At 35.3% G+C, this 13,390-nt stretch overlaps 1 protein-coding gene across 1 annotated transcript in view; it reads right to left on the reverse strand.

Moving 5' to 3' along the window:
* PTPRQ (protein tyrosine phosphatase receptor type Q) overlaps positions 1-13,390 on the reverse strand; it is a 133,490-nt gene that overhangs the window by 112,911 nt on the left and 7,189 nt on the right. The window contains exons 6-15 of the mRNA XM_048302757.1: positions 10,870-11,056; positions 10,447-10,731; positions 7,615-7,899; positions 6,739-7,008; positions 5,358-5,618; positions 3,735-3,865; positions 3,427-3,556; positions 1,818-1,968; positions 1,215-1,321; positions 639-736 (exon numbers count right to left, since the gene is read on the reverse strand). Coding sequence (XP_048158714.1) covers positions 639-736; positions 1,215-1,321; positions 1,818-1,968; positions 3,427-3,556; positions 3,735-3,865; positions 5,358-5,618; positions 6,739-7,008; positions 7,615-7,899; positions 10,447-10,731; positions 10,870-11,056 — 1,905 coding nt within the window. The remainder of the gene's footprint in view (positions 1-638; positions 737-1,214; positions 1,322-1,817; positions 1,969-3,426; positions 3,557-3,734; positions 3,866-5,357; positions 5,619-6,738; positions 7,009-7,614; positions 7,900-10,446; positions 10,732-10,869; positions 11,057-13,390) is intronic.

The raw sequence follows: 13,390 nt of genomic DNA on the forward strand, positions 1-13,390 counted from the left end.
TAAAAAGAAGAAGTGTAATTTTTTAAACAGGACATAAAAAAATTGTGAAGTATAAATAACAAAAAAAATTCAGGAGTAGCCCCTGTTTTTCTTTATGTATATCCAATTTAAACCTATCACTGAGGAAGTCTCTAAACTACTTACTGCCCAAGGCCGGAAGGATATGGGAGGCAGCAAAGGTTTGCAGTTTTGTCTAATAAATTGCTATATTTAAAAAAAAACTTCCCCAATTATTCTGTAACTTTCTAAACAAAACATTTAGATTCTTCTATATGGAATGTATTTTTTATTTTTCACTTCAGTTAAATTAATTTGCATTACAAATTTGAAAAGCTGAGAAAAAAAGATTACATTGCAGTTACATTCCACCCTTGACCTGTGATCTTTTTTCACACTAGTTGAAAAATCAGTTTTTGAAAGCTATTAAAAGCATATTTTAAAAATATTTTTTAAATTATTATGTAATATGAAGTACATATTTATCTGACCTTTTCCAATAGCAGTATTTCCTTCCAGTATTAACATAGGTTATAAAAATAAATATTTATTGCCAGGTTTGCAGTACATACAGAATGATAATTTAATTGAGAAATTACCCAAAAAAAATTTGCAATGGTTTCTTCCCATTCTCATCTCACCTGAAACATATCAAATCCTCCTCTTGGTAGTTTCCAAGAAAAATAGACTGCATTCTCTTCTTGTCCAAATACTTGTAAATCTGATGGTGGATCAGGATCTGAGGATGTAAAATTTAGATTTAAAATAATCTATATAAATTTTAAGGAAGTTGATATCTACAGAATACACAGGTTTAATTTATTATTTTTTAGTTCCATCTAGAAAGAGATTTATTTTGTACTTAAAAAGAATTTCAAATAAATGAAAATCACCTCTATATATTAGAAACAGAATCAGAAATAAAGTCAACATTTGTCAATTTTTATGGAAAAGTTTTATCATCCTAACATTACTGCTGATTCAGTTAGTGGCAAAATATCACTCAATCCAGAGGAAACTTGTTTGTGTTTTAAAAGCTTTTATATATAGTAATTTTCAAAGATGTTTAGATTGAAAAGAAAAACTTATATGCATTAATTCAGACATCGTTAAGATGCATGGATTTAATAAGGAATAGCTTTCCTTAGAAAACACCTTAAAATGTAAAAACCTTAATTATCTGAAACCATGAAAAGTCATTAATAAACTGAACCTACGGGTGCTAGTCTTGAGGACAGTAGGGCGACTTCTTTTTAATCCATTGGTTGTCACAATATTGATTAAGAAATCAGTGCCTGGCAGAAGATGCTCAAATTTGTGCATTCTACAAAGATTAAAAGAAGAGATTGTGTCCTTTAGGATTCTAAAAATGCATGTGTGTTCATATGTTAATTCTTTATAGTTTTATGGATATTATTTACATATGATGTATGTATACATGTTTATATGTTGTGAGTCAAAAAATATTTTAGTACTATAAAATCTTAAATAGGGTGCATTACACTATGGTTCACAGCAAGTTCCAGTACTAGAAAGTCTTTAAGTATTGAATTAAATATCCAGAGTGGCACACAGGTTTTACTGGTGCTCACCCCAATGCAGTATTTTGTTTGCTCCTCTTTGGATAAAAATATCATATGAGAATTACAATTTGTTTTAAAATTGCAGTTCTTAAAATACGTGGGCATAGTAATGTATATCAACTAAACCATAAAAAACATATAACATACAAATAACAGCACAGGCTACTTATTTTAAATACACAGGGAAACAGCTGCTTTGAGTTTATGTCAGTTATTTTTAAAATGTAATCATCCTACCTCACACCAGAAGGTAACATTTTCTTCTCATTGAAGACCTTACTGTTTATTGAGAGAACATATCCATCAAACATACTTTTGGCTGGTGGCCAGGTAACAGTTATTGACTCAGAGTCTCTGCTACAGTTCAGGTATTTGACTGCACTTGGCACTGTGTGACAATAAAACAAAATGCATTGATTCAAAAATGCATTTTAAACACATTTCTTTATGACAGGCCTCTCATCACCAGAATGCAATGAAAACTCCACAAAAATTATGTCATGTCCTTCCTTATCTCAAGGACATGCAGACTACTACTACTGCAGTAACCTGTACAGGGACTTTTGTTATCCAGGAAATCCAGAGCCAAACTGTTTATTGTTCAGTAATGCTGCTTAGCACAGTTCTGTTATCACTGACGTGGAGTTCTCCAAAACTAGAAAATTCCTTAAAAAAAGAAATGTCAGTATAAGAGGTAACATGCTCTGCAGAGACCCAAGTCCCCACTAGCACAGTATCTTTTAGTCAACAGTGGCCAAAAGCTTATGTCTCCAGAAAAAGCAAGAATTGCATAGAGTGATAATTCCTTTCAGTTTCCCCAGACTGCAGTTTGCAGCCCAAGGATTTCATGAGGCAAAGGAGATTTCTATTTCATAAATCTCAGCAGATTTTTATTTTATGAATGTCTTTGGTCTCCACTTGAACCTATGATTGCAATCATCAGGCAACATACCTTGTGGCCAGAAGTTCTGCAATTTATCTACAAATTTAATAAAAAATCATTTGCTTTTGCTTGTTTTCTATTTTCTGTTTTCTAGTTTCAAGTGTTAGTTCTTGAAAAGGAAATGTCAGAGTATTATGATTTACTTGCTCCATAATTGCATCTCCATGATTCATCCTCTCACAAATGCTTTTATGTTGTTCCTGTATAAGTTTTAACTCAGTGGTTCCTTGAATGCAAAACATTACGTATCTTTGATCACATATGCTGAACCTTTTCAATTGTATCTACTATGCTTGATTTTTTCACATTAGTGAGCTGTTAGAGGAAACTATAACACGTGAGATCTAATAGCCTGAGAGGCTGTGTCTCCAGGTTCAACCAGTTAGAAGTACTGGAATTGAGGAGAACTATACTGCTGAGAATCAAATGTACTAACCCAAAGTAAAACTAAACACAGAAAAGCCCAAATTTGCTTGTGATATGAGGGGAGGCCAATGAGAAAACATGATAAAACAAATTTAGTTCTAGACATTTAAGTGTGTTCAAAGTCATAGCTGAAGAGAAAAATTAAAGCATTAAACAGAAGCCTAAGAAAAAAAAATTGTTTTCTCTAATGTTGGTGGCAAGACACTGTGCAAGTATCAGGTACTGGACTGTACAGCTGCTTGAATCAACATGAAGTTAACATTGGTAGTTCATTGTACACAGGAGCACTATTGAGATTCTTAATGGTCCCTTGCAGTCAAAGAATAAGAAAAATAACAAGGAAAGAGAATAAGGAGAAAATTACAAAAATGGCTGAATTATTCTTCTCTATTTGAGACAAAAATAAAATTCAAGAAGAAAGCAAGAGATATAGATGGAGTAAAACAAATGCTGAATTTGACAACATTGTGGTCTTACCGGTCTCTATTTCTTTTGTCACAAAAATACTGTCTCTGAAACCTTCCTTCTCTGTTCGAATTGCAAAACTGTACAGCTTACCAGGACTAAGATTGGAAAACGTTGCTGTTTGTTGCTTGACCTTCTGGACCTAGAAAATCAAGTACAGCTTTCACAGAACTGCTTACAAAATTCACTTATGGTATGTAAACTGCACACCCAACTATTTTAATGGGAAATAAAGCTTTTAATTCATCCTCTGATTACTTAACAGAATACTGAGAAGTAGCTGCAGTGTTTATCCACAGGTGGTGCTGTACACAGCATACCTTGAAAGCACTGTCACAGTTTGTACATGTAACCTCGTATTGCTCAAAATCTCCATCAGCACGGTCCCAAGAGACCTGTATTGAAGTGTCAGTGACGTTACCCTCTTGTACATTCAGGGGAGCTGCCAGACCTACAGAAGAACATAAAACACATGGCTGTTCAATCCCAGGAGCTGTTCAATCTTACACTTTTCATATCTCCTGGAAAGACGTGAAAGTGAAGATAATCGGTAACAGACAAATAGAGGGTAAAATCTGATCTCAGGCATGCAGACACACAGCGATTCCAAGATAGAAAAAGAAAAAAATAGAGAAAGAAAAAAGATATATAATGTCACTATTTAAGAAAATTTTCTCGCTTTTTTATCTTAAAATTACATGAGGTTGAATATGCATTTCTCTCTGAGGACAGAGCTGGCACTCCTAGGTGGGAAGGTTCTCCAGGATGAAGTTAATTCCTCCAAAAGCACCACCATAGTGGTCAGGATGCACCTAAATTTTGTCCAAATGCTCAGCAAAATTGGGTGGATCAGGCTAGACAAATACACTTCATCCCTAATTAGTATAGTCTTGTCAGGTACAATTCAGATCACATTACAGGAAAGTTTCCACTCTTCTCTACATCTCTTTCATCCCCATCACAGCCATTTCTGTCTGGAATATACCAAAATTTACACATTTTCTGAGGAAAAATTGTATATATGTAAGGGGTCAGGATTTTTATTTCTTCCAAGTTTTTGAGGCCCGAGAACAAGACTAGGTTTTCTAAGGCAGTTTACCACTAAATTTAGGAAATGCTGGCATAAGATTGACTGAACACCAAGTGTTTATTAAAACTATTTTAAGAAAAGTCATCTTTCAAGGCTTTCTTTATTTTATTTAGATTTTTTTCTGTCTTTCCTTCTTCTTTCTTCCTTACTTCCTTAGATTCTATCCTAATTTTTCCTTTTATAACATTTCTACTCTGAAAGAAACAGGGCAAAAAAAAATTTTAAAGGAAAATGATAAAATGGGAAAAGAAAAACTTGAGGAAGTATAAATACAATTAAAAAATAAGAAAGTCAAAACACAAAATTTCAGCAGGTATTTTTAAACATTTTGAAAGTTTCTATTAAAATTCCATTTTTAAAGGCCTTGCTAGAAGCAGTCCTTTCCATTACAGCTCTTTTAATGTCTTTTTAAATGAATTTATTACCTTGGAGAATCTCAACACTTTTATTTGTCACTTAAATCTGCACCAGGATGAATAAACTTAGTAATTTCAAGGCACAGAAGTAACTCCTTTAATACTCATCTACTTGTTTAAAATAAGTGGTCAAAATGTGTCTTTTCTCCCATAAGGACAATAATTTAATACAGCCTAAATTACTGAAATGCTTGCTAGACATTTTATACACAATATAAAAAACACAATTTAGCACGTTTAGAACTTCTAAGGGATTCATACAGTCTTGCTTAAAAAACAGCTAGTGTTAGTACAACTGCAAATTGCTTACACAGATATATTAAGACGATTTTTGAATAGCATGTCTTTTCTATTGCACTGAAATACCAATAAAATTAAAAAGGTTCAAAAACTAAGATTTTATATGGTGCAATTTTATAAGAACTTAAAATACTCACATGTTTTTACACCATTTATATGGTAAAAAGAGCTCAAAATGTTTCCACTTTTTGTGGAGACACAAAAATCATATTCTCTTCCTGCAGTAAGGTTTTCAATTGTTATTTTACCATCACTTTTTAAAGAGAATGTTGCATTAGGTCCTTCTTTACTTGTAACATAGACGCCATCAAATACTCCAATATCGGGCATGCGAACAAATAGTACCACAGCATTGCTATGGAGCACATAAGGAACTACAATTTGAACAGGCTTGGGCTCTAGAAGAAAAAAATTGCCACATGTTAAACCAGTTGAAAATAAATTAAACGAAAACCTCATAATGGACCTGAAGCAACTGCCCTGAGAAATACTCTTGCTGAGTGCAAATTCATAGCTACGATAGTAAAACATGTCTTAGCTCAGAAACAATATCTTTTAAGTATTTATTATTAGAATTTCCTTCTCAGCCACAACTGTACCAAGAAGGTAAGCAGGATAACTGGAAAACTCTACAGAAATGTAGATGTGGACAGGGAGACGACCATGGAGAATGAGATGCATTTGATGGATACAACATTGACATGTTTAGTTTTCTTCCCTTACAGTTGGCTCTGACAGCTGTGAAATATCCCATCTAGAATTTTGTCATCTGTGTCGTGAATGAGGTATTAAATCTAATCCTATATAAAAAATTCTGGAAAAGACTTAAGACTGTTACCCTCCAAAATACTGTAATCATTTAGAAAAAAAATGACAATGCAGCATTTCATAAATCTGTAACCTGACAGCTGCAGCCTTTACATACTACATGTATAAGTGAATCCTGCCCACTTCTTTCACATATGCAAAAAATTTATACTGTACCGAAAGCGTTTCAACATTTTGGTAAACTAAGACCCTTCAATAAACCCTTTCCAATCGATGGGAAATACGCCTTAACAAACGATGCAAAGCTTTTATTTTCAGCTATTATTACTTCAATTCTTTCCTAGCAGCCTCTCACTAATGGTAAGGCAATTTCTTTCTCACCGTTCACAGAAGAACTAATGTATCTCCAAAAAAAAATAATCTTTTGCAGCCATTCCAATATTTTCCTATTTCAATGCAAATCAATGATTCACCCAGTTTCTTCTGCCAGTGGGAACAAGATTTCTAGCTGTGGTCCCCATCACAGTTGTCACTAGTACCAGTATGTTTTCAAAGGCTGCACTCTCTTTACAAGAATTGTTAATTTTGCTGTTAACGATTAGGATTAGGATCTCTATATTTCATATTTAAGTTGATCCTTGCCTATTTAGCAAGCTGGTTTGGTCTACAAAATCTATTAGGTGATAGCAACAATAGCAAGACTGACGTATGTATTACAGTCTGTATTTTCCATTATAAGCAGTATCTTACTTAAAGTGCATGGAATGGTCTTCAGTTCACTCATAGTTCCATTTTTCACACTTGCCACTGCTATTTCATAAGCCATTCCAGGAACTAGGTCATCAACCTTTAATTCTTCTGTGTTGTTTAATAAAAACTTTTTAATTTCACCTATGTCTGCTTTAGGTTTCACTTCAATGTAGGATTCCTGACACTCTTGTGGCAGCTTCCAGTGAAGGATTACACTCTCTTCTTCTACATCCTCTGGGTGAATATAAACAGCTGTAGGTGGACTGACGGCTTGATCAAAGAAAAAGATGTCAGTATAAAATCATATATCAAACTTACTATCAATTTACAATCACTTCCCAATGATGTCTCTTGGTTTGTTTTTTCTTCTAAGATGTCATGATTTTAAAGCTACTGATTCATTTAATTATTTCTTGAAATAGTTTGCAGACAACTGCCTGTTACAGGCAGATTCTACTTTCTGTTTTCTCTTAACAAATAGGGACTCATTTTGCAGGCATATTCCATTCCACTGGATATATACAGAGTAAAAAGATGACACAGTCTGAGTCTCAGTATCTATTATTAGAAAAATAAATTAGTCTACCCTAAAAGATTTGAGACATCATTGTAATGTTTTAACTTTGCTAAAATTAAAGATACTAAGTATGAATCAGAATTTATCAAGCAGAATTTAATTTCTTTAGTTCATACTAATATGGTCTAAGTAGGCAAATGAATAAATAAATAAAGAGATTGGTACTTTCACAATTTTGGAAGGTTCTGAAGAATATCCCAACAACCACAATGTGACAAGGCTTTAAAGATACCTTTATGCCTTGTATTTTCAATTTAAACTCTGTCTAGTAAAATAAAACTAGAAAATGGATACATCACCTGTTGTGATTAATATAGGCTTCTCGTGGCAGCTTAGAGTTCCTTTCTCTGCTACATTCTGTAAATATAACTGATACTGATGATAAGGTTTTATGTTTTGTATGACTATGGAAGTCTTGCTTTTTTCAACTGGTAACTGTTCCCAGATGTTGGTTTCGGTGTCCAATATGTTGACCAGGTAGTACTGAAAAGAAGCACTGGATGAATGCTGGGGAGGCTTCCATTTTAAATGTATTTCTGCAGATGAAACATACGTAACCTCTAACTTCTGGGAGTGCAACGGCCCTGTTGAATAAGATTAGGAATAGAAATAGGATAATAGTTTCTCAGGCCTTTCACCAATAACTGTGGGGTGTTTTGTTGTGTCTTTTTGTTTGTTTGTGTGTTTTAAATAGAGCCTGAAAACCTAACAATACACACTTACATACAGACTAAATACTATTAGAGCAAATCTAACAAAGCAACCTTGACAGTGTACCAGTGACAGTGAATATTGATACACAGAGAATACTCCTACTCGCTAATTGAGGTTTTTCTGAATCAACTCGCTCCTTATGTAGAACCCAGTTTCCCCATTTAGGTCCTCTCTTGTACTTCAGTCAGTTCAGAAACACCATCCAAGGCAAATGGCATGCATTACTCCAGTTCATAGAATCACAGAATCATAGAGTGGTTTGAGTTGGAAGGGACCTTAAAGACAATCAAGTTCTAACCCTCCTGCCATGGGCAGGGACACCTACCACCAGACCAGCTTACTCAAAGCCCCATCCATCCTGGTCTTGAACACTTCCAGGGATGTGGAGTCCACAGCCTCTCTGGGAAACCAGTTCCAGCACATCAACACTGGTTCTTCCTATTATCTAATCTAAAACTACCCTCCTGCAGCTTGATGCTGTCCCTCTTTGTCCTGTCAATACATGCCTTCACGAAAAGTCCCTCTCCAGCTCTCTTGTAGGCTCTCTTTAGGTACTAGAAGGTGCTGTAAGGTCTCCCTGGAGGCTTTTCTTCTCCAGACTGAGCAGCCCCAAGTCTCTTTGTCTTCATAGGAGAGATTTTCCAGTTCTCTGATCTAGTTAGTGGCCATCTCTGGACTCATTCCAAAAATTCAGCATCTTTCTTGTGATGGAGACCCCAGAGCTGTACACAGCACTCCAGGTGGGGTTCACTGGAGCAGAGCAGAAGGTCAGAATCACCTCCCTCACTGCAGCCCAGGATGCAGTTGGCTTTCTGGGCTGTGAGTGCATACTGCTGGGTCACATTAAGCTTTTCATCCACAAACGTCCCCCAGTCTTTCTGCCCAATACTAGCCTTGATCCGTTCTCCACCCAGCCTGTGCTTGTCCTTGGGATTGCCCCAGCAGAGGTGCAGAACCTTGTACTTGGCCTGGTTGAGCTCCATGAGGTTCCCACAGGCCTACCTCTCAAATTTGCTTCTCAAAGAAGAAAACAGGAATGTATTTCCTTCATTATACAGGCAACTTGCATTACAAGGTCTTATATATAGAAAAAACCCCATCAAATTATGGAGGAGAGAGTCTGGTAGGCACAGGAGATGGAAGGACTTTCAAGTGCACTGAAGTACCCTGGAGGAGGAAATTAACTGCACAAAACGTACTTGCTGGAGAAAAAGAACAGCTTCTTTCCCCAAAGATTAACTTCTATTTTGTTCTAAGAAAATAGACCTCTCTGTATGTTTGGACTGCCTTGACAGAACTGGTAAAAACATTAGGGCACTATCTTCTCTTTAATGTCTGAAAATGAGAACATCTTCCCAGTACCACATAAACAGGAATATGAAGAAAATTTGCACCTAAAGTTGTGTCTATAAAGTACTTTTTCCTTGAAGACATCTCCGCTTTATTAGGTGCAAAGGCATTTATCACCTCTACCAACTGGCAGGCTTCATTTGGCTTCATTCAGATAGACTTTACAAGTTAATTGTGAATGAATATTACATATGCCACAGTGCATCATGTAGCAAGTCAAAACGCAATGTATTTTAAACCATAAAGACCATCTTAGCTTCAGATATTCAGGGACACCTCTGCTTTGTCCAACAAAATCTTTTACTTCAGATTGGAAAATATGCTACTCTGTTTCACCATCATGGCCAAAAAATACTTTGCTACTTCGACATCCAGCTTTACCTTTAAACATCAGTAGAAACTCTGTGAGTAAAATCATTGTAATAGTGAGATTTTAAAATATGCTTCACAGAAACAGAATTTGTATGGTTTTCTGTTTGCAGGCACTGAAAACTTCAGAGCTTTTCCTCATCAATCCCAACAAAGCATTTTAGTACAAAGCAAAATGAAGTCTTTGGAATCTACTTCACAAACTAGTAAATCCTGAGTTCAGAATTCATGTTCAGATTTATTTATACTTTCAGACAAAATATCAGCACAAGAAACGGTGTCATTAAAAGGAAAATTGTGGATACAATATTGTTGCTAGCAAGAATTTTTCTTGCTTCTTTCCAGTCCCATGAGATATTTTTCTCTCTCACAGAAGATATTAGCAGAGTTCTATAAACTATGAACACCTGCGACCTTGCAGAGCTTTGTTTATGGTACAGTAGAAAAATATTTTGACAGTGGATGTTTTAGGATTTTAGCCAATCACCCCCAAGGGGTGGCTGATCCTTTGACCAATTAAACTGTGAAGAAAAAAGTCTATAAAAGAGTTGTAAAATAATTAAATAAATGAATCCTGCTGCACAATTCCTGCCTGTTGGATCTCTCTTCTCCTCCCTACCACTGCAGGACACCGTGATAGAGAATGTAAAAAATATTTTATTATCTGGTTATTATTGCTATTGGTTTTTGTAACTTACTTGTTTCTACCTTCAGAATTGGACTTAAGACAGTCTGTGCTCCTTCTGGGTTCCTTGCTGCTAATAAGAAACTATAGCGAAGGCCTGGAGACAACTGCCCAATTTTTGTTTGCGTTGTATTCACAGGCAAGTTCAGAATGTATGGTTTCCACTGATCAAAATAGTACTTAAGTATCAGTGCAAAGCCTGACTTAAGCCACATGTCCATATTGCTCCACACAAATACAGCTTCAGTTGTCTTGACATCACGCACATCAAACGTGAAGTCTTCTGGTACCAGAGGTACTGAAAAAGAACATCAAAAATGAAAAAATTTGAAAATCATTAAAACCTTTTCTTTTTATATTTCTACCTTCAAATGCAAACTTAATCAAGGCAAGGCTTTTAAAAATAAATGCAAAAAGATTGAAAAAATATAGTTACATTCATATTCACAGATATATGGCAGCTGTACATAGCAGAAAAATCCAGTGAAGAAATAGTCTGGGCCAGTGGGATCTCTCTGAAGGGCATAGCAGTCAGTTTGATTTTCTGGTATCATTGACAGAGATGAGATACCAGCTTTTAGAAGATAAGGAGATCCATCTGTCCACAAGAGCTGACCTTCTTCCTGGATTGAAAAAAATGAAATTACAAAGCATATATTTTTAGGTTATATTTATAAATTATTAAGTCTTCCCTCATCACAAGTATATCTCCAAAACATCCAAAATTTATGTACTTCATTTACACAAATTAATTATATAGGACTGTTTTTAACAAAGGTTTCAATCTAAAATTCTATCCTTTCTATTACAAAGATTACAAGAAAATAATATAACATAGCATAATATAATAAAAAACACGAGTATGTTTCATCATTACAAACAAGCCTTTAAAATTCACTATTAATCAAATAATTTAATAATCTTTATGGATAATTTTCTAAAAATGGTATTCATTTAAAACATCAGTCAGGCAAAAATACTCATAATTTTTGTCTGAAAACAGAAATATTTAGCTGAAAATAACTGTGGCCAGATTCACAATCAGCTGAAGAAATGCTATCTTTCCCCCTTCTCCTGTTTGCTGGTTTCTCAGCAGTCAGGACACTCACACCTCACTCCAGGTTTCTAACCTCTAAGGTAATTTCTGGTTTTCCAGCAGAGCTCTACAAACATTAGAGTGGGGCAACACGACAGTTTGGGGGAAAGATGCTTGCCCAGTCTGCTTCCAGCATCATAAGGCAGATGCCTCCAGTGGGACACAGGCTTCAGTCTGCACTACACTAAAATATTTTTACATCTACAGGGCATTAATAGAAAACCCAACACATTTAGGCGTGGCTTTGGGGCACTCTCCGGAGGCAAAAGAGCATAAGTGCACTCAGGCATAGCAAGTCTGTGCTCCTACAATCTAAGTGAATGCTTTAAGTACTCCAGTGGAGAAATGTTGAGGTACCACCATCATTTTAAGACTTCTGTTGTTTATCCTTTTATTAAAGATGTTCAGAAGAGTGGAAAGGGAGGAAAAAACTAATTTTTTTCATTTCTCTGAGAAAATGATAAGAAGTCACATTTGTTAAGAATAAGCCTATTTTTTCAGTTAATTTGGTGGGTTGAAAAAATGAAATAAAATATTGTGATATCTTTCATTTCCCAAGAGAGCAAAGAACATTTTCAACGGTATGAAATACGTCGACTTGTCTTTCAGGAGGACTTGTGCATATAGTCTGCCACTTCAAAAATGCTATACAGATCAGTGCATGTCTTTTTTTATTAACTGGTCTTCCTAGACACTAGAGTTAACAACAAGCACAGGAAACCATGAGATACTACCATGACACAAACCTCTGCAGCAAGGCTTGTAGGAGAAAGCTCAGTTGTCTTTGGTAACATTTTCCACTTCCTAACTGAAGAACTGCACCAACAGACAGACATGAGGGTGTCACCAAAGCACTCCATTCATTCATGCAGTGACCTACATCTCCAGGGTCTCTGTTGCATTTCATAGAATGCTCATCCTCACCAGGAAGGGTTTTTATTCAGATATAGATCAAAGTAGGGTTAAAGAAGGAGAAACTGTGAGAATACAAATGCAACAGAACTAATCCTGTTCACAGGACTGTTAATTTTTATCAGTGTCACAGTGCTTGGCAGTTTTCCTAAGGCTGCTGGAATCTTCTGAGTAGGTTATAGCCTCAACTTTTTTCAGCAAGTGTTTCAAGTCCTGGGGTTCTTGAAGAAAAATAGAAATTTTGAACTTTCTTACTTAAAAGAGAACTTTAACTTCCTAATGCTTCAAATACAAATGAGAAAGCAAAAATAAATGAATCTGCAATTCATATCTCAGATTTTAAAGAAATCCTGCAACTCCTACTGCATGTCCCATGATATTTAAACTACTCAAGTAAGTGCAATTTAGTGCAAGTACAATCTTTAGTTCTCATGAGAGCAGATGACAACAATGACATTTAGGAGCGAAACATGTTCAGACAGCGCTTGAACACACTAATTAAGTACAAATATTTAGGAAAACAAGCATTTTATTGTTATCCCTTGCTATTCTTAAAACAACATAGGTTCTCATCTAGTTCATTTCACTGACTGACTCCCACAAACATAAAAATGCATGTAATGATTAAACAGTTGACTAACAGTCAAATTCCAAACTGGCAATCGACGCTTTTCTGTGTAATCAGAGTTTAAAAAAAACAACTTTCTAGTACTCTTTCCAACATGCAAAAATATAATGCTTCCACGGGACAGCTATTTCTGACAGCCTCTTACAAATACTACCTTATTTCTAAAATTCCAAGCTGGTTACAAGGAATATCACTACGGTGTAAAACTTACGGCAATTTGACAAGCGACTTTAGAGTCATAATTACAAAATAATATTACATGTAAAGTGCATATACTCCTGGTGCTTTACTAGCCAGGATGGCTACAGTGTTTCTCTAACC

The sequence above is a fragment of the Corvus hawaiiensis genome, chromosome 4 (assembly GCF_020740725.1).
Source record: "Corvus hawaiiensis isolate bCorHaw1 chromosome 4, bCorHaw1.pri.cur, whole genome shotgun sequence".
Classification (NCBI taxonomy): domain Eukaryota; kingdom Metazoa; phylum Chordata; class Aves; order Passeriformes; family Corvidae; genus Corvus; species Corvus hawaiiensis.